At 44.5% G+C, this 21449-nt stretch overlaps 2 protein-coding genes across 16 annotated transcripts in view; one reads left to right on the top strand and one right to left on the bottom strand.

Annotated features, from left to right (window-relative positions):
• Nucleotides 1–3483, bottom strand: part of LYRM9 (LYR motif containing 9) — a 37343-nt gene extending 33860 nt beyond the window's left edge. For 7 of the 12 annotated variants that reach the window (XR_013958090.1, XM_080630284.1, XM_080630286.1 and 4 more), the window contains exon 1: nt 85–199. The gene's annotated coding sequence lies outside the window, so the exon portion shown is untranslated. Of the gene's footprint in view, nt 1–84; nt 200–3139; nt 3255–3294 lie in introns of those variants that run through there. The other 5 variants (XM_080630280.1, XM_080630278.1, XM_080630283.1 and 2 more) reach the window with 4 other exon arrangements.
• Nucleotides 3484–3968: 485 nt separating this feature from the next.
• The window catches only part of NLK (nemo like kinase), a 43467-nt gene continuing 25986 nt past the window's right edge, over nt 3969–21449 (top strand). Inside the window, exons 1-2 of one of the 4 annotated variants that reach the window (XM_080630056.1) lie at nt 3969–3984; nt 4835–5789. In XM_080630056.1, the coding sequence (XP_080486182.1) occupies nt 5332–5789 (458 nt within the window). In that variant the 5' untranslated portion in view covers nt 3969–3984; nt 4835–5331. Of the gene's footprint in view, nt 3985–4255; nt 5790–21449 lie in introns of those variants that run through there. The other 3 variants (XM_080630055.1, XM_080630057.1, XM_080630054.1) reach the window with 3 other exon arrangements.

Consider the following 21449-nt stretch of genomic DNA (forward strand, 5'->3'; position numbering starts at 1 on the left):
GGGTCTGTTAGAAGCTGAGTTCTTTGTCTGCAAGTTTCATGTTTCCTTAATATTTTTTTAAAAGGATTTTTTCCTTAAACATACCTCTGCATGAACCAAGTGGATCTTGTCCCCCTTAATTTTCATAGCATGAAGTGCCCAAAAAGCAGCTGAACTGACAGTCTTAAGCTTCACAGCATGACAGAGGCCAGAGACACCAATTAAAAGTGTTTATAAACTCAGTGTAGGAGGAAGATATACTTGTTAGGGTGGGTCATTCAACACTGGCACCTCACATAACTCCATATGGACATGCAAGATAAGCGTATCCCTTCAGCTGCCATCCCACCAGGCTTTCACCTCACTGTAAAGAGCTGGTTCAACTTCAAAGAACAAATAAAAGATGGGTAATATGGTTGTAGCATTTACTCAAACTAAAGCGGCTCCCAGATTTTATTGCACTTTACAGTCATGGCAATTGGAAAAAATGGTTTGCAATGTCCAGTCAAGAACTGTCAGGAAAACTGATGACAATGCCAGGACTGCAACGCACTTCACATTCTACTCTCATTGCTGAAAACACATCTACACAACAACCTCTAAAGACACCTTAAGAGTGTTTAGACAAAGGTGTGTGGGGAGAAACACTTTGTGCTGGATATAGTGTGCTGGTCTGAGCAACCAACCTAACTCACAAACACTGGCCATAGGAGTTACCCCAGATCACTTGGTGGCAGTCAGCCTGAGGGTGTCTGAGCTGATGGAACTGGTTATTTTCTTTTTTGAGATTTACTAAAGATAAACTCTATCCAAAAACTTGAGATGGCTGGTGTTTGATGACAGCCATAAAGAGAATGGGCATCAATAAACAATATAAAGCTTTCCCAACAGTTTACTTGAGGTATCATGTTTTTAAAGAAGCCTGGTTTTCATAAAAATACAGGCAACATTCACAAAACTGTAATGTATCATGTGATGCTTGCAGTGGAAAGCTGCACGTATGCAACATCAGCCATGGCAAAGATGTGAGTACTATCCCCACTGTGTTGATCCTTCCTTAAAGGAATAAGGATAAAGAAACAGGATGAGCTTCAGCTGGTACTTGCCCCAGGTTAATTGGCAACTGGTTTGCACATGAGGAAGTGTAAACAGCTGCTTTAAACATAAATGAGAAGCAGGTCCAATTCCCACCTTTTCATGAGTACAGTACTTGAAAGAATAGGTTCTTAGAAACACAGACCTTTAAAACATGCTACCAGAGACCTAGGTCTGAATTATTCTCTATCCACTGCAAAAATGAGCTGGTAAAGCCACCTTACTTAATACAAAACACTGCTCCTCAGTGCATTAGTTCCTTAGCCTTCAAGGATGAAGAGCCTCCATAAGATTAGGCTCCTAAATTAGTCACCAAAACCACATCTGCGAACCCTTCTCAAGAAGCGGTCCCTGCAAGACTTGCAGTCTGTGCTAGAAAAAAGCTGACTTTTTCCCCCTACCTCTGAACACTTTGTTTACAACCATAAATTCAACCATAGCCCAGTGGCAAGAACAAGAGAAACAATTTCTTTCTTCCTTTTCTTCCCAACATGCGGTTGAAGGTGACTTTCAGCAAGTCCACCAGTGGAAATTAAACTCTGTTGAAAACAAGTAATTTACAGACATGAAATCCAGTTAACTCAGTAACATGCCTAATTGAAAAAATACTACTGAGACACTACTTGGACTTGAATAATGCCACTGAGCCATTAATCTGCAAATACACGTAGAACCCAAGTTTCCATACAATGATTATTAGGCAATTGCTTGATTTTACTACTTGGGAAGATTTTGCAATAACAGAGAAAGAAACAAATCCATAATGAGATTTAAAAGCCTTCCAGTCCCCACAGCCCTTCTCTATGGCCAGGCCCACCCAGCCTACTTTGTATCCACTTCCTTCCATTGTCCCCCACTCCACATTGTCCCACATTGTCCAGAGCTTGATGTGAAACAGAGTCCAAAAGGATCCTCAGTGCACACCATATTCACATCAGCAGTTTATTATCATCTGCAGTAACAACTTCAAACAGCTAGAAACACAAGTTCTAAGTGTTCTGTCTCATCTTCCAATACACAACATCATAAAATGGCTGCACCACATTCTCTCTTCTTTATATTTTCTAAGTGAAGTCATTGTTCTTTGAACTGTGACATGATAGCAAAACTCTACTATAATTCCAGACTGGAATATTAGCCAAAACCCCATAGAAATGCAACAGAAACTGCTTTAATACAGAAGCTTGCCTTAATCCCCACAAGACTTCTCATTTACATTATCAAAGAGCAGACAAGTACCCAAACCCCATTCTTAAGATTTTGCATGCAAGTTGTAGGAATTGCAACAGGCATTCACACCTGAAGCCTCCTTTGCCCCATGTGGGACAGCCAGCCAATGATGCTCAGACACACACACACAAAGGCAGATCACAGCAGTTGATACCACACCATCAGGGTGCTGGTAAAGCCTCAACAACACCGCTGCACTGTTGGACTTGTGCTTGCCTTGTCTCCCCTTTCAGACAGGGACCAGAGGTGGGGACAGAAAAGCTGTCTCCTCACTCAGAGCAGGGGCACGTCCGCATTCCCTGTCATTGACTTCCTTTGGAACTGCTCAGCCAGTTTAACTGTTAAGAAGGAGCTTCTTTATCACCACCACGGGCAAGGCTCTGAAAACTGCGAGGTTTTCTTCTGAAATAAAACTATTAATCAGATAGGATTAATGCTCGCACAAGGAAATGGGAAAGTGTTAAACGTGTCAGATTTTTATTAATCTCTATGTTTTAGGGAACACTTACACTTTGAAAAGCCACACAGTGCTCCCCAAGCATGCAGATAATTGGTGTAAGTGAACTAAATCAACAAAAACCACTCTGGCCCCGCGTTAAGGTGTACTCAGCACTTAAAACGAAACTTCAGTGTGTCCTGAGTACGCCACAATAAACTGAGCCTTCGAGAACCAGTTTTAGAGAAGACCTGCCCATAGTACCTGCTGCTGGCTACCTGCTACAAAGGTTTAAACCTCTTTTTCTTGCTGCTGGAGCCCACGGACACGGCTCAGGCCCTCAGCTTACTCCAGACTCAAGCTGCTTCAAGGCTTTAAGGTAAAAACTCCGAGATTTACCTTCCTCTCTTCACACTGAAGGGAAAAACCCCCAAAACTGCAATCAAACACCCCACACACACACTTCGAGGCCAGTCCCCCGCCTCCAAGCACATTCGCCTTCCTTTAGCCGAGCGAGGCAGGCTCCTTTGGTGAAGGACAGCTTTAGAAATCACCTTCCTCTGGAGAGCGGGGCGGAGAGGGAAGCATCCACCTCAGGAAGCCGAGCTCCTCTTCCCGCGCTCGGCCCCGGGCGGGCTCACCCCAGCACCACCGCCTCAGGGCAACGGGCCCTGGGCGCGTCACGCCAGCGTACGGGCACAGAGACCCCGCCCGGCTCCCGCTCCGCTTCCCGTCGCCTCTCCTCGGCACCCACAGTGACCTCCCTGCCCCGCCGCGTCCTTATTTCACCCCGCCCCTGGAGCTCCATTGGCTGCTCCAGCCGCCCGTCAGCCGGCCCCCCCCTCCCATTGGCCAGCTGCCCACCCATCAGCCGGCTCCCCGCCTCCCATTGGCCAACTGCCTACCAGCAGACGGGCGCACGAGCAACTTCCTCGTCCGTCCCGCAGCGCCTCGCGCTGCGATTGGAAGAGCGGCGGCTCCTCTACCGCCCATCGCCACCAATCACTCGCGAGGAGAGCTGCCAGTCACGCCGCCACCTCGCCTCCGAGTACCATTGGCCCAGTAACCCCTTTTCGGGCTTTCCTTCCTCTTCATTGGCTAATTGGATCGGATAGGGAGCTGCGATTGGGCAAAAAGCAGGTCTCGGGGGCGGAACTCGGCTCGGAGGGAGAGTTAATTGGCCGGCAGGCCGGAGCGGCACCATGTGATTGGCAGGAGAGGTGAAGAAGGCGGGGCCGCCCGAGGTGAGGGTTGTGTGAGGTGAGGGAATCTCGCGGGGTCTCGCTAGCTCTGGGCGCGGAGGCGCGCGGTGATTGGGCGGCGGGGGTCAAGGGGGCGGGACTGAGTCAGGGAGTCTCTGCAGCGGCCGAGTCCTATGGGCCGGCGGCGCTGGGTCCCGCTCGTTGATTGGGTGGGGGCGGCTCTCGCGGAGCCTGGTGGGCCGGGTCCGATTGGCTGCGGGCGGGTGTCGGGCGCGCGCCCCGCATGGGGGCGGGGGGGGGGGGGGGTTGGCCGGCCCGGGTGCGCGTGCCCGCTGTGCGCTCCGCGCTGGGGCTCCGTGAGGAGGTGAGTGCCGGCGGCGGCGGGCGAGGCGGCGGCCGGGGGGCGGAGCGGCGCGGAGCGGCGGCGGCCTGAGGAGAGCCCGGCAGCCCGCCGCCCCCCACCTCTGCTGCCGCACGCACGCACCGGAGACCCCCCCCCTTCCTCCTCTTCCTCCCCTCACCCGCGGCCCCGCGCCCTCCCCGCCCCGCTGAGGGGGGGCCCGCAGCTGCCCGCGTTGCCCGCTGAGGCGCTGCCCGCCGCCGGCCCCGGGTCGTGCTGTCAGGGCTCCGCCGCCGCCCCCATCGCCCCCCGGCCCTCCCCTGTCATCCATTTGTCACCCGCCCCCTCCCCGCCCTGCCCTGGCCCTTCTCCTCACCCTCTATTTTTATCTGCTTCCCACCCCGCTGCCCTCCCGTCCTCCCTGCGCCCTCCCCTCCTCGCCCCTCACCACTTTTCCTGGGCGCCCGTGCTTGTCTCGGGCCTTCCAGGAAAAGTTGCAAAGTCCCGAGTTGTTTTATTTATTTTATTCTTTCTCTCTGTTCGAGGGAGCAGGTGTCTGAAGGAGGGAGCTATGTAGGAGGTGCCTGGGCGCTCAGGGAGGTTCCGAGGCGATAAGTGGAGAGGATGTGGGAATGGAAGGGGTAAAGTCGTCAGTACTCTCAGGGTGTTCCAGGGGAGAGACTCCGCACCCTCCTCCTGCGGGGAAGGGGGATTGAGCACCCCAGTTCTGTTTTATTAACAAACAAACAACAAAGTGAAGGACAGAACCAAACCCAACCCAACCCAGTGGCCCGAGGATGGAGTTTCAGTAGCCAACCACAGCTGGACTCTTGGGGGAAGAGGGTTCGTGCACGCTGGCTCACGCACACATGAAGAGAGTCTCCAAGTTGTTTGGCTTCGCGAAGAGATAAGGCCGGTCGAGCTCAATGTTTTTAAAGGTGGGCCGTGTATGATGAAACCCAACGTCTTTTAAAGTGTAGCAGATTTCATTTTTATGGCCAAATGACAGCTTGACCCAGTTGTTATCCAATCAAAGGGCATTTTTTTGAATGTCTCTTTGTGGCACAACAGCCAACGCAAAAATGATGGCGGCTTACAATGGCGGTACGTCTGCGGCGGCAGCAGGTCACCACCACCACCATCACCACCACCTTCCTCACCTCCCTCCTCCTCACCTCCATCACCACCACCACCCTCAGCATCACTTGCACCCTGGCTCTGCAGCTGCGGTCCATCCCGTGCAGCAGCATGCCTCTTCGGCGGCTGCGGCCGCGGCAGCTGCGGCCGCAGCGGCGGCGATGTTAAACCCGGGGCAGCAGCAGCCGTATTTCCCATCCCCGGCACCGGGCCAGGCCCCTGGACCAGCTGCAGCAGCCCCAGCTCAGGTACAAGCTGCAGCAGCCGCTGCAGTTAAAGCGCACCATCATCAGCACTCACAACATCCACAGCAGCAACTGGACATTGAGCCGGACAGACCTATTGGATATGGAGCCTTTGGGGTTGTCTGGTGAGTAGAGAAAACAAAAACCAAACCGATTTGTTCCTGTTCATTTTTTACCAGATCATAATTCATCCTTGGCTTTGTCATTTGAATCAGAATGCCAGAAAGCTGCTTACTACAGTTTTTACTGGGTTTTTTCTCTTCTTAGAAAGTTGGCTTCACTTGTTTTTGTTGGCAGAAGGAGGTTTAGAGTGGTGAAGAGCAACCTCTGACTAACAGGCCACGCCACCATTCTCCTCTGAGACAAATGCAACGTGTACTTCTTATACATTTCATTAGAATATGCATTCTGTGTAGCTAAGCCGTGCTTCCTAAAATTTCAGGTTAACAAATGAGCATTAGAATATATGATGTGACCTGACTTAAGAGTCAGGAAGTAAAAGCGTATGAAAATGTCTTCCTTCTTCAGTCACCTGTCAAGATCTTTGTCTAGGAGACTGTTTGACCTGCGGTAGCATGCTGTGTGCTACCTGAATCAGAATGTCTGAACTTTGCTCTCCTCTCATAAATGTAAATGGGCTTTTTCCGTCTCACGGTAGCACTGCCTGCAGTCCTTGTGTTCCCCTTCCTACTTCAGAGGGTTCTCTCAGTGGAGCATAATCTTCTGTACCGTATTCTGTGACCACTTTGATGCAGTGTCTGTAATTATTGCCCTTCCCAATCGCTGAAGCAAAGCTGGCGTGATTTTTTCTCTATATTTTTTATATATGGCTGTCAGTTTACGATGTTCCGACACGTTCATTAGGAGCATGGAGTTGCCTCGGTGGTGGCGTTGAGAGCAGGCATGTTGCAGCACACTTCCTGTACCGCAAACACAAAGTTTGAAGTGTGCCACTGTCTGTTTTTCCCTGCAGAACTTTCCACAGAGCTTGGTCCCTGCGACGTTCTGTAGTGCTCGAGGAGCTTTGCTTTAGGTACAGCTCGAGCTTTAATTCTACTGAGGGAGAAGTGTTAAGTGGCAGGGCTTGCAGCCTGTGCTAGCATATGGTGGCAGAGTGCTTTGCAGGACAGGCCTCGGAAGAGCAGGACACGATATTCCTCCATCCCAGCACTTAATGCTGCTCACTCGTAACCAGATCGTGCTGTAATAAACTCGTGTTTCCTAAGAAGGCTGAACAAGCCGCACAGAGCAGGGCTAGGTTAATGTTGTGGTTGATCTTGTGTTCCTTAATGCAGAAGGCCCTGGGGGTTAATTTAAATGCAAAGCTTTCAGGGTCGCAGGGGTGCTGTTGCACAGGTACTTCCGCTGTGTTTGCTCTGTGGTGCGGTATTAAGAAGTTGATAGAAAAGAATGAAACCTGACAAAGAATCTGCTGTAAGAAATTATCTGAAGAAATTTCCATCTGTTCAGATATTTTTTGGATAAAGTGTGGAGTTTTTTTAACTTAATTGTTACAGGCTTGCTTAAATTTAGCTTGTTATGTAAGATCAGCCCTTGCTGTCGTGTGGTTTACCAGTATGGATTTCCTAGGTCTTTATTTTGTCAGTTCTGTTTGCCAAAAAATAAGGTGCAGAGAGAGATCTGCTTTCATAACACTCAGTAGAATAAAAGGTGATTTAGATGCCTATTTAAATATTTATATATATTTATATTTAAATATAATGTCATTAAGAATGCCGAGGGGAAAAAAAGAAGTGTGGGGTTTGCTCTTGACTGACACTGGGTACCAAAAGTGTTCACCCATCTGAGCCCCCTGCCCGTGCCCTGCCTCCACCCCAGGAGGGATTGCCACTGGTGGGACTGTGCTTGCAAAGTTGTGACTGCGGCTTCTACTGCAGCTTGGGGGGGAAGAAAGGGGAGGGTGTTAAGTGAAATAAAAGCAGAAGCTTGGAGGTAGCTCCCCTTCAGCACGGCTACGAGGCTGCAGGCTGTGAAGGTAACTGGTTGAGATGTGTTTCTCTTTGCTCACCTATATTTGAACTCAGTGGTCACTGCTGAGCTCTGGCATTTCATATGAACTTCTGTGGGTGAATGCAGGCTGTAAGCAATAATTAAACTGACTTTTAGATGTAATTCAAAACGTGAAAGAATGCCTGTGTAATTTAATTGTAGCTACATGAGATAATACAACCGAACAGAAACATCGATTTGGGTATTTATAGTTTAAATTGACTTAGACATGAAAAATGTATGCTTTGGTACAAATGTAACACAGAATTTTGAGAGGCATAAGGCCTAAGCTGATTGTGAATAAGGATTCTGTTGCTTGTCTGTCTCTTTCTGAGCATGTATTTGCACTAATAGATAACTGAGAAGTTCCTATCTGTGCTTCTGAGGGAGATGGATGTTATTCTGCAGACAGTTTGAGTATTTGAAGAAGCAGTCTTTCATCTCGCTGCTCGGATGTGTCACTGCATTGTCTAGAAAGACACAACTCACCCTGCAGTGAAGTTTAGCTCGTCAAAGAAGTAATCAGAGGCGTGTGGTATTGAGTTTCCCGTTCGCTTACTGAGAGAGACTGTGACTTGGCAGTTGAATTAGCATTTGTCATTAGTTCATTTGTCCGGTACTTTATGATGTTTTGGGGCAGCTAATGTGCTGCTGGAGTTTCTCACTCGTGAAGAGCCAAAGCATCGTGCTTCAGCATTTTCATTATTAACTCGTGCAGGCTTGTACTGCGGGTGTTTGTACATACAGACTGTGCCCTCGCTCATCTCATCACCGTTAACATTTGAAATCAGCTGCCATTGGCACATTAACTCCTTTGAATCCATGTAGCTCTTAAAGTGAACTTAACCCAAGCTGGCAAAGCAGGAAAGACTCTCTTGAACAATCAGCATTAAATTGCTATATTTACCCGTTTTCATTGTGCGTTAACATAGAGACCAGAACTTGGTGCTTCTGAGCTGGGACAGTTGGGGGCAGTTGCTGAAGCAGGACAAGGTGTGTCGGTGCCTTCCCCAGGTCCTGCAGAATTGTTTAACTGCACCCTGGTTTGGCTCCTCACCATGAACCACGTTGAGTACCTCATTTGCTGAAAACAGCAATTTGCTCTTCAAGCATTAATTAATGTGTTCTGAAAGTGCTGAAAAAAGCCCAGATTTGAGTTCCAGCGGTAAACTCTGTTTGTGCCCCACGTTTCAGACTTTACAGCTGATTTTTGGGAGTCTCGTGTGTGTATTCTGAAAATAAGGAGCTGTCCTTTGCAGAAGTGCTCCTGTTTTGCTGGGGAGACATGCTGCTGCCATCTGGTGGGATTCCTACAAGTAATAATAACCATGATTAAAAAATTATCCATTGAGCCTGCCAAGGCTTGAAGGGTTTGGAATGAGGGGTGAAGCCTTCTTACCCCTGCAAGAGATGCTCATGCTGTTGTATGCAGGATTCCCACACCGCTGAAGAGGAACTGCAGCTTCTGAGGAGGTAGGCAGGGAATAAATTATTTTTGCTGCTGTTGTTAAAACGCTGCTGCTGAAATGTTGTGAAAATGTCTTGTTGGTTGGGGTAGTTCTGCTTTAGTGAGGTAAGAAACTGTGGCTCTGCAAGGTGTGTTTGTCTCTAATTCTGAGCAGTTATTGTCGTTCATCAAAGGTTGTGAAATCTAGCAACTGCTTTAATATTAGCAAAAAGTTCCCCATCTCTGTGGGAAATCTGTTACAGAGACAATAGATACTGGTTTCTTTTTTTGTTATTTTGAAGTCCTTGTTTACACAGTTTTAAATTGCACTGTGTGGGGGTTTTCTTAAGTGTATTTTCTTCTAATACTTTTTATTCAGGAAGTCAAACAGCAGTTTAACGTTCCAAAGAGTTTGGCTGTTGATGTCGAGATAGGACATTATGTACAGGCTGCTGTAACTTTCAAAGGCAGGACTAATTCAGCCTAAATCTACCATTCATTCCTGGCCTTCAGAGCCCTGGAAGCACTAAGGTCCTTGCTAAATAAAAATTGAAAGAATATTGCACACGATTGATTGTTGCCTGGATCCTAGAACTATTTTAAGAGGGTTTTATCACTACGCTGATACTAAGCACCACGGTAGGAAAGGCGTTCCCCGGGATAAACTGATAATCTCTTGTTACTTTAAAGGAACGTGTCATGCTGAGCCAGTGTGCAATCGAGATAATTTGTTTTGGACAAAATTGCTCGAATGTATATTAGGAGAAAAAAAAAGATGTTACAGCTTCAAAATGATGAATAATGGCAGATGAGATCCCCTTCTGATGTGCGAACCACAAGGATGTTTTGCATAGTTAATGCAAATACTAATGCAAAAGTCCTGCCTGGTGAGCATGGAAAGTTTAGAAAGGGCTGATTTAGGAACATTTGTTTTATCAAACCCTTTAAGACTTTTGGAGTGAGATATTTTTTTTCCTCAGCTAAAGCTGTTTGTCTCTTGACCTTTTTCCAGTCCCTCAAACCTGACCTGTTAGTGGAACACAGTACTCAAACGGCTGGGAAATGTCCCATGTAAATTAGCGTTTAGATGGGCAGTTGTTTGCTTTGCTTTAGCCTGTCTATCTGACATTTTGTGTTAGGCTGAAATGACTTTTTTGTTATTGATCAACGAGATATAAAATGAGTCTCAAGTTTATCCTGGAGCTCTCACTGCGAGTGAGACCCGGCACTAAGTGGAGAACTGTGAGCAAGAAGTGATAGCTCTGGGAGATGGAACAGAATATCCACCAGAATTGGATCAAGAGGCTCTGGAAGGAGTAATCCACACCAATAATGTTACTCAGAGAGAAGATCCCTACAAAACATTCAAAGTGAGCAAATCCAAGGCAAATCCATAGAGCCTTTTAAAGTATTGATGTTACAGCTGGCTAAGATGCAACAACAGTACTAATCAAGAATGTAACTCTTAAGAGTGGAAAGCATCTACAGTGTGAGATGTTGATTTTTGTAAATGTGGTAGTGAAATTTGCTTTAGTAATGGGCAACAAAAATGCTTAAAATTAATAAGTAGCGAGTATTAAATAATAGGTCAAAATAGTTAGAAAAATCCAGGGTTTTTGGAGGCCTTCACTATCTGTGTCAATTGCTGTGTGAGGAGAGGCACTGAGACTGATGGTGTTTGCCTTCCTGAGTCACGGTTAGGTGTGATGGAGCCTGGCTGTGCTGGGGATGGCTGAGCACCTGCCTGCATGGGAAGTGGGGAAGGAATTCCTTGTGTTACCTATTAAACTGTCTTTGCCTCAAACCACAAGTTTTCTCACTTTCCCAGCTCTCTCCCCATCCCACTGGGGAGGAGCCAGTGGCTGTGTGGGGCTCAGTTGCCAGCTGGGGTTAAACTGTGGCAGTTTTCCACTTTTTCTGTGTTCTGCTTGAGTGAGTTTTCCTGTTGTCTGGGCTCTGATGCAGATAGGCAGTGATTTCCTAGGCAAGAGACTAAGTCGGTTTTATCCAGTTATTTCTTGGAGGAAACCATGAGGGTGCCTGAGGCAAAAGAAGCAATGCTGGCAATGGGCACATTACGGAGCAGTGTGCATTGTGTTTCACACTTACCAGCACAACTTAAGGATCTGCAGGTGATTATCTTTAATCTCTGTGTCAGTATTTTTTAAAGGATTGCTGTGTCTAAATTGGATTCTGACTCTATTAGTGAAGAAATATAGCAGAACAATGACTGACTTAGGGGTTTATATGGGGAATTCTGCAAAGCTTCTAGGTTTAAGTTGGGTTGTTTATTTTATTTTTTCAAATTTCATGAAAAGAAAAATTCTCTTAACAGTTAAATGTCTATTCCCTAAATGTGCTGCATTAAATGAAATGGATATAATAACTCCTTGCTTTTAAATTAGATGTTGGGAATTAGGTGAAATTCAAGCTAAGCAATATACTAGATTGCTTATTATTGCCTTGCAAGATGATGCAAGAAGAAAGGAATGTGGATAGCATTTGATTTTTGTCAAAGTTGGGTGAGGACCATTTTGGATAAATCAGTTCACTGTAAATTATGCCAAGGTCAGCAGCATTTCAGGTCACTTGAAATGCGTGTTGCTTTGCAGCACCTGCAGATCCTGTATCCACATGCTGATAATACAGTTAGATCCTGGGAGCACTTGCTGCCCTCAGAATTCTGCAAGTGTTGCCGTAGAACAGCCTGTGACTGGATCCACAATCTGATATTGATTTCTCAGAAGAGGTATTTCTGATGTTTCCCCTCTTCCCCTATGCACTCTTCCATCTTCCTTAAGAGAGTGTTTAAATTGCCCATTTCATTAATCCTACAGCACAAGTGCCTTTAGTGTTTATAAATGGGCGAAAGCGTAAGCATTCCTACCTGTTGCAGATGATCAAATGGAGTAGTAAATAAAGGTGAGTAATAAGTGTGTGTGTTGTGTGAGGCTGCTTGATGTCGCCAGGCTGCTTGATTTCTTGGGGGAACAGTGGGATTGAGAGTGAAAATAGCTTTGGGCAGGTAAAGTAGAAGGAAGCCTTTGGGATATGTTTGAAGTGTTTTTTGATGACTTGTAATGGTTGTGTCTGGGTCTCATGTATCTTTAATCCTCTGGAAAGTTCTGCCTTCTAGTCTGGAATACCTAACGTTCAGCTTTTCATGTGAGAAAAGCTAGCTCAGAGTTGTGTTGCGCTTACTTAAACCGAATTTGCGTTTATTTAAATGAACAGTGATTTGTTAATATAATTGGAAGTGTTTTTTACAATGGAATATTAAAGAAAAGTCACAAAGAACTGTAATTTAAATGGTGGGAAGTAAGAGAAAAATGAGAAGCTGGCTTAGACTGCAACACAGCACTGATGAGTGAGCCTCATGATGGAGGGAGACATTGGGGGAATAAGACTGTATTCTAGGCTAAAATAAAGTATTAGGTTAAACTGTTCCTATAGGCTCCTGTATGTAAGTAGATCCATCTGTTCTGTATTTGAGGGTTAGCTTTTGAAGTCCTGCTTGTCTGAGTTGTTTGCAAGCAAATACTGAACAGTAGCTTTACTACCAGGTTTTGTGTACCAATGGGATCTAGCTCCCAGGTTCTTTTATGTGGGAGCTTTGGTTACTTGAGTGCCTTGGGGCTTTGGTTTCTTAAGAAGAAAAGTTGCAGTGGAGCAGGTGAGTCCTCTTCTTCCACGCAATCTGAGAAGCTTTCCCCTCTCTATTTCTGAAGGGTTGAAATGGCACATGGGGAACCCTATGATCTCCTTGTGTGATCAGGATCACGGCTGGAACAAGTGGGCTGCTGGGCTGTGATATTCAGCCAGTTCACATCTGTGTCCTGCTTGATCTAACGAAGGTGGTGGCCACCCCTACAACCTCTGCACTCATATTCTCATGCGGGGCTTGTAGAAGATGTGCTGGGTCACTGTCAGTTACCTGCTTGTAGTCAGAGGATGTCATGGGACTGTTCTGACTCTTCCAAACAGAATTTCAACTGACACAAAGAATAAGTAGTTTTCCCCCACTTTTGTGGGTTACACCTTTGCTGTGTTGGGTTTCTGTTAGTCCAATTTCCATGCTTATTTCTGAACTTTGGAGATTTCCTGAGATTAGAACTGGCTTCTTTGTTGAATTCATTGAAAAGTGAAAGTCCTTGAGCAGGGAATAAGATGATACAGAGGTAATTCAGGCTTTAAAATCCTTCTGGAATGTGAGAAGTTACGTAAAAAGTAGGGTCTCTACTGGGAACAGTTCTAGTGTTTACTGAAACCCCATTTGTTTCTAGTCAAAAGAATTCAATAAAAGAAGCTTGTCTCCGTTACTGCAATTTCCTCTGTAACCTTTAGAAGCGAAGAGTAAGCACTTGATTAAAGATTAAGTTATAAATATTACAAGTGTAATTTATCTGGAAATGTTTGGATTTTGTTTCTGAAATTCAAGTCCTTAGAATGCCTGGTACTTCCTGAATAGCTGGTGGCCACGTGGTATCTTTGTGGTAGATTATTTAATGGTGGTCAGTGACTGTTCTCAATTGCTTTTACCAGGGATTTACAGTGATACAATCGCTTTCTGTAAAGGAAATATGATCTCAGTTTCCAACTGTAGCTCAGATTTACACCAGTTTGAGTCTGTTCTAAACTACCTGTGAAGTTGGGAAATTCTTGAAGGAATAAGTAATGTTTTTAGGTAACACAGCTTTAGTGTTGGTTCCACGAGTGATCGGACTCCTTATTGCTGGTGTAAACTGCAGAGTTTGTTTTCAAACACAGGAGGATGCTTTACAGCTCTCCAGGTTCTCTCATGTGGATGGGTTCAGCTGTTCCACAGACAGTTCAGTGCTGTCAGAATGGGCAAATCCCAGTGTTACACTTTGGAACTACATCACGTGGTAGATGCTGTAAGTTTTGCTTTATTGTGAATTAAACTAACCATTACCTCCAATTCTGTAAAAGTAGACCCCTGCATGAGGTAGTAGATGCTTAAATGAAAGTAGCTTATGACAGGCAGTACAGATATGTATGTAAAAGATAGAGGCTTCTGTGGTTAATGCATTTATTTATTGATGACAGTGTTTGACCATAATAAGCAGTTACAAGGAAGAAGTGAATGTGAGTGGTAGTGGATGGGATAGGTGGTGAATGGGGTGGCAGCTGAAGCTGGTCCAAACCATAGCAATTATCTACTATCTAAATACAGAGAGGTTGCAAGCACTAATGCTGTTGTAGCAGTAAGCCAGTTCTTTTGAAAGAATAACATAGGTAACATGTTTTCTTTATTTCTTTTCCCTTCACTGTATCCTGACTGTCCTTTCATCACTTCCACCCCTTTTTCCTATTTTCCAGTATTGTTTGTGGTGCTTTGCATGAAGTGCAGCTTAGCATGTTCAAATGAAGACAGTAGTGTTTAGGTATGAGGGCTAAATGGTGGAAAACAACTCCTGCTCCTCTTAGAAATCACTAGAGCTTCATCCATGGTGTGCTGTAGGAGTAACCTGGGAAAGAGCAAAGTCATCTGCTCTGCAGAAGCATTTGGAGTTCCTGAGTGTGCCATATGAATGGTCTGCGCACCGGCCTGCGATGCAGAATGAGCAGATACTGAGTGAAGCCTCTCAGTCACAGAACTGAGCGTCTTCTAGGGAAATCCCTGATGTGCCTGTGGCCAGGAATGCCCTAACTTCGCCAAAGTTAAATTGTTAAAATACTGATGCCTTTAGTATCTTTTATATCTTGTAGAGTACACTGGGAACCTTGATCAGTGAAGTCATCGGCACATTCTTCTATGGTTTAGAGTACCTTAATTTTGCTACAAAATAGAGAAATTTGCCTGCTGGGAGTTCCAGTAATCATGGGAAAAGGCCAGTTGTGCCCAGTGAACTTGATGTGTGGAGTGTGGGTGCACACACCACCACTGTGCACATACACACACATACATATACACACACACACGGCACGAGCACAGCACAGGGCACCTGCCTGCAGGCAGCCTCACAGAAGAGGGAACTGTTAAGTGCACCAGAACACCCAAACAACCTGGGCTTCATTTAATATTTAAAGCTCTGTCTTCTTTCGTTGTGTGAGAGCGATGGGTCAATGACAGCAGAGCTGTATCAGCCTTGATATTGGATAACTTTGTGGCTAGGGTTGACTTTGAAACGTGGCCACGTACAGTGTTTAAAAGTGCTTAGTAAGAATTTGAGCTTTAATCATGAATCCGTGTGTCCTGGTAGTATCATTCTTTAATTTCCTGTTGTGGTATTTTTCTATAAAGGCTTGGAAACACATGCGTGTGAGTGGAATTTTTATGCTCTTGAGGATGTTGGCTATAACACCAGAATGGTTATAGCAGAATCGTTCTGTAGAATATGGACTTTGATAAATTATCTTCTGTGATTTCTTTCATTTTCTTAGAAGAAGGTATGATGGTATTGGTGTGTAAGTTGAAAACAGCCAATTTGGAGCTTTCTATTCAAGAGCTTCTGCAGGATATTTTGTGGAAAAGCGAAATTCACTGGGAAATGTGGGAATCCCAGGGCTCCAGAGAAGGATTTTCTGTCCCCCATTCTTTTCCATATGCAAATTCATTTTAATAGGTGCAAAAAAAATTGCTTACCGGAGAAACTGGTGTTTTGGCTTCCTTGTCATGTGGGAATGGTGGTATTCCAGTTTTTATTCCTGGTTTCAGGGCAATACTTCATTATTCTGGCACCACCAGGCGGTGCTCTTTGAGTTTTCTTCCTTTCCTAAGCTAAATGTATTGTCAGAGCAGAGCCTTTGCTTCATGGGAGCAATAAAGCTGAGATGGTGGTGAACTGATGGCCAAGTAGTTATTCTGGCTTTGATCTACATGATTAGCTCTTTTCTGAAAAGCCACTGACTTTCCGTCTCTCTTTAAAGTGTGCATAGGGGTTTAATTTCAAGATAATGCGTTGTATTATTTAATACAAATTCTTGTAACTGCTGAAGACTATTTGTCTGTGAATAGCAAAACTTATTCCATAAAGATAGCAGCAGTTTTCAGAACTGAGCAATCTGCTTTGTGTGAGGCAATTGCTGAGCTCTGTGCTGGCCTTGCTGAGCTCTGCGAAGGACACTTGAAAGCCAAGCGAGTTGTAGATGAGGAAGGAGGGAGTCTGCCATGTGCTCTGGGTCGCTGGACTTTGTTTCACTGAGAACCATTTTCTGTTAACTGTTTTGGGTCCTAATGAATCACGTAAGGATTATCACAGCAAATACAGGAAAAGTCACAGTCCATTTTGAATCCCTTTCACCTATGTGTGGCGCTTCTGTGTGGAGCGGGAGCTCACAGTGTGCTGACTTATGAATAGAAGTGGATGTGTCTCTATCTTTTATCAGAGTACCTTTTTGGCTTCCTTCTGCCTTCATTTTTAAAGGCCCTTGACAACTGATACGAAACCATTTGAAAGCTCTAACTAAGAGCTTTTTCCCCCCCAGAGAGTACACAGTAAGCAGAACAAAAGCGTTGTTAAAGGGGCTGTTCTCGTACAGCAATGTAACTTGTGTGGATGTTTCTGTAAATTCTGGTTGGCTCATTTACTTCACATCTCTTGTTTGGAGAGAGAATATCTTGCAGGTAAGCTTTACAAGAGAAGGAAGAGAATATATCAGCTATTCCCAGACTGCTTGTAATCCATCTTTCTTAATTGTATCAACTCCGAGGCTGGCAGGTTTAGGTAAAATGAAGAAGAGAATTTCCTGGATCTCTTGGTGCTTTCTGACCCTCCTGTGTTCTCTTCAAGTGCTTTTGAAACCCTCTAGACCAGACCTCCTTGATGTCGATTTGTGGCTTGTGGGTATGTGGATGGAGCAGAATTACTCTTCTTGTTAATGTTCTGACAGACTGAAGGGACATGGATCAAATAGGTCATGGAAAGACAGGATATTCATAAAATTAATATGCATAACGTAACACCAGGCAAGGTTATAAATGCAGACTGACACTGGCATGCCTTAACTTCAGCGCTTTCTGCATCTGGTTTGAGCTGTGGCTGAGGGCTCAGGAAGATGCATTGCAAACCAGCTCTTAATTCTTCATGTATATTAAAAAAAGACAGTGAAAACAATACAAAAGAAGTTGAAATGCTGTTTTGGGGTTTTTTTTTTTAATGACAGTGAGGAGTCTTCCATTGAGTTGGCATTTTCCAAGTCATCGTTCCTATTTCATTTGCAAGGATGAATCCAGAGCAGGCAAGAATAGACAGAGGCTAAGAGTGACATCTTGGCAAACGCAGATCTGCCAATAGTTTTGTTAAGGGCACGTGTCCTCTAAGTCATCCTTGTGGAAACTGATCTTGTTAACGTGATGTATGGGTAAAGCACAACAGGGCTGAATGGTTCCTGTTTTCTTGTGGTTCCGCAAATGTAAGTGAAAAAGACCAAACCAAACCCAAACACAGGGGAGGATTGTTCCAGTGCAAAACACCAGCAATACTGAGAGGCAAAAATACTTGGTTTAAAATCTATTTTACCATAGGTCACCTGAGTTAGTTCAAGTAAAGAATTGTACCTACAGCCCGGCTAAAAGCAGGCTTTAATTGCGAAGTGGAAAGCACCTTTTATTTGTTTAGAAGGTATTAGAGAGAGCTCAAGGTATCAAAGTGCTTTTCAGAGCATATTTGCTCATTGGTTGTATTTGAAAAGTCAGGATTAGGGTCTTCCTTCCTCTGTGCTTGTGATGGCAGGGCACTGACATACTTACCCGAGCCCGTAATCTGAATTGCAGCTTTCCTTGTGCCCTGCTGATGGAGAAAAGCATTTCTGTTCTTCAGATTTGGATTGTTTATTGTTTTCTGAAGCAGTTGAAGACAAGTCGATGAATGTTGACAGAATCAGGACCAGCCTTGACCTACTTGTGCCTTTTTCTCTGATCTCTGTCATGGGGATGCCACCTTATGGGGTTTGTGCCCCTGTTTATCCATCTAAAGCATGGAGAACAGGCATGTGGTTGGTAATTTGCACATTGCATCCATAGTCTCATCACTCCCCCAGTTCTTCCCAAGCGCATTCTGTCACCCATCATATGACCCAGTAAAGGGGATCCTTCTGTAATAATTTCATACTGAACTATTGTTTAAACTTTGGGTTCGAAGTGTTTCAGAGCCATTAATTTGGTCCCCTTTGAAATCCTGCATTTTCTTCCAAGAGTCTGTGCATTACTTCAGAATGTCCCAAGACTGGAATCACACCCATGTGCTGATTTATGTTATCACAGGGGTTCTGTCTGATTCAGAACAGAGAAACATAGATTAGAATTTTCAGGTCAATTCATGGATATCATTAAAACTAAATGTAGCTTTGACATGGAGAGGTAGAGCCCCCACATCTGGCTTCCATGTGTCTTTGGGTGCAGTTGTCAAACCAAAACAGCTGCTGCGTAGGATAGAGATTAGAGTGTGTTACCCTGCACAGCAGCCAGCAGAGCTGCAGGAACAGATCCATCATACCCGAGATATGTTTATATTTCCATCTCTGAGGGTTTGGTATTGCTGATGATATCACTGATCAGTGGTTTGGTTATTGGTCATTATAATGAATTTATTGCTCAATTCCACTTCAATCTGAAAACACTGTCCCGGGAAAGGAAACAAAAATGAAGTCAGGAATGGAGACCAGCACGAATCAGCCATCACTCTTTTTACATTGATAGTTTATGTTGTTCCTGTATTATTTTGCAGTTATTAAACACTCGGATAGACTTGCAGTGGAAAAAGTGGCTTGTGTTCATTCACTGGCTTCAACAAGTCACCTGAAAAGGGATGCTGTGCTTCAGGTGATGGGTGTAATACTGCATAACAAAGCTGTTCTGCTTGCAAGCACCCTAATTATTTGTCTGAGTGCTGGTCATATACTTTATCGCAGGTGGAAAAGAGTCATGTTAAGTCTTGGGAGGTGTTACAAAGAGAGAACCTTTGCTCTTAAAGGAACTTTAGCAAGAACAATTCTGACTGCCAAATGCCCAATTCCAAGCAGTTATTAAGTATATACATCTATCTATAGACAAGGACTTGCTTTTACCTGAAAATTCAGATTTTGCCGATCTTACAGTACTTCAGTCATTTGATTGGTAAGTCAGACAGTTTCATAGAATTACCCACAAGCTGAGAAGTGGCAGTGGTTGCACATCCTGCCTGTCGCAGCCGTGGCAGAACATCTTGCATTGCTCTCAGCAGGCTATTAACGCAAAGGTGCTATTTACCTGTCTGGTTTAGTCTGTCACTCTAAGATCTTAATATTTCTGAAATTGCCTTTTGAATCTAATGAAAGGAGTGGGTATGGCTCCGATGTAATCGAAACTGCCAAGGAAATAAGTGGAATTCTTACAGCACTGTGAAGCTTGATGGTATGTGACAGAGGATCATTCACTTCACTGGTTCATAGTAAGGGGAGAATGATGTCTCTTTAAACTCCCTGTTAATAAATATGAGCCTGATTATCTCTTTTTCCCTTCTTTGTAAGTTGTGGATCTTTCTTAAACCTTCGTTAACATACACTAAAATTAAAAGCACTTCTTTCCCATTCCAAAAATATCCCATGGCTGTAACAAAGCATCTTCTAGGCTTTTTGGATCATACAGGTTATGAGTTTATTTTACACTTGTGTTTTGACATGTCCCTGCTGTTCCTACAGTAATTCAAAGAAGGAATGACTGTGCAGGCTTGATAACATAGAAATATTTATACAGGAAGTAAAACAGCAGCAGTTTACAATGATTTACATGAGTAAAATGTGGAGAGGAAGCCTCAGAAAACCTGGTGTCTGGTTGCCTTGTATGCGGTGACATGGGCTGAACACTGACCCAGCAGACACAACCATTTCCTACGGTGGTAGCAGAGAGCACTGGAGTGTAATTGCTTTGAAGTACTATGTTTGAAATGTTGGTTGCAGACTTTGGTTTGGATACTCTGGGTTTCTTCATATGGTGGCCAACAGCCAAACACGATGGTGGTGAAAAACTGAGTGACTGAGACACGATAGATTCACCTGGAGGATGAAGTGTTGAGATACTAACTGAGATGAGGCATGGTGCTGCTTCACAGGGCTTATTGTGCAGCTGCATTGGAGTCAGGAGGCAAAAAGGAGTTCAGTCACTATTCCTTGTTCTGCTTTGTCCCTGTCCCCCTATGGGATGAGGGTGGTCGGGAGCGCGAGGGGACAGGGGAGAGCTGGCAGTGATGCTGGAGGGGTTGGGGATGGTTACTGCTGGAAACTGGGTATCTGTCTAGAGGATGTGACCAGAGGCTTTATTAACCTACTTTGCTATGGAGGTGCAGAAATATTCTAGGAACTGTGCCAACGCCTGGAGGCTTGTTGGACATGGAGAAGAAGGTTTCTCATGTGGATTTTCCTTGGTTGGCTGGTGGGGATGGGAATAGAGGTCAGCGAATGGGGCCAGGAATGTAGTAGTTCATGTAATTGTGGTATATGCTTTCAAAATCAAGAAGGAAAGTACAAAAATACAATGGAGATTTGTATGTTTGTTGCATGTTATGTATTTATGAACATCACAGACCTGTGCCATTGACTGAAAAAAAGAAATCTTTTCTGGAATTAAGAAATCTATCGGAATAAATGTCCTGTGTAGTGTTAGAACTGACTCTAGCTGTGGTTCATATAGGCAGTTGAGAAGTAAATAAAAAGGTCTCAAGCATGACCAGAAAATTTTGTGTAAATGGGGAAATAAATTTGATTTGGAAAGCAGTTTCAATTTTAAGCTTCCATGAAGGGAAGACAAATGAAACATTTTTAAAGATATTAACCGTAACAGTATCCCTTTAATTTTCTATCCTTTCTTTTAAGTAAGACACTCTGAATCAATTTTTGTTCAAGGAGACAGATTTCTCGCAGTAATCAGTTTTGCTTTTAGCTCTGATTTTTGAAGAATACGTGGTAATGGCGCACATGCTTGAGGGTGTGATTAGAACGCAACATTAAAAGGCTTTTTAGGACATCTCTGGTTGAAAAAGGAGCTCTGGAGAGGTCTGCATTTGGCAGCTGAGCACAGGGAATGAAGCATACCTTTGAAGTATGGTATGAGGAACAAGTTGCTTAACCCTTTCACATCAAATACCTTTTAGTGGAAGGTAAACCTTCGTGTCTTCTTCAGCCGAAAGTTATCCCTTCTGTCTGTGAGCTTGCATTCAGTCTTTCCTTTCCCCAAATGAATCCTGTGCCTCTAAAAGACCAAGAATATGTGTTGGAAAGATGTGGCTATTTGGAATAACTTACAGTATAGTTAGTACCTTTGACTATTTCTGTGACTATTTTAAGTATTCTGTAGAGTATGTTGAGAAAACTTAATAAAATGCTGAGAATT

The sequence above is a fragment of the Psittacula echo genome (genome assembly GCF_963264785.1).
Source record: "Psittacula echo genome assembly, chromosome: 15".
In the NCBI taxonomy this organism is placed as follows: Eukaryota; Metazoa; Chordata; class Aves; order Psittaciformes; family Psittacidae; genus Psittacula; species Psittacula echo.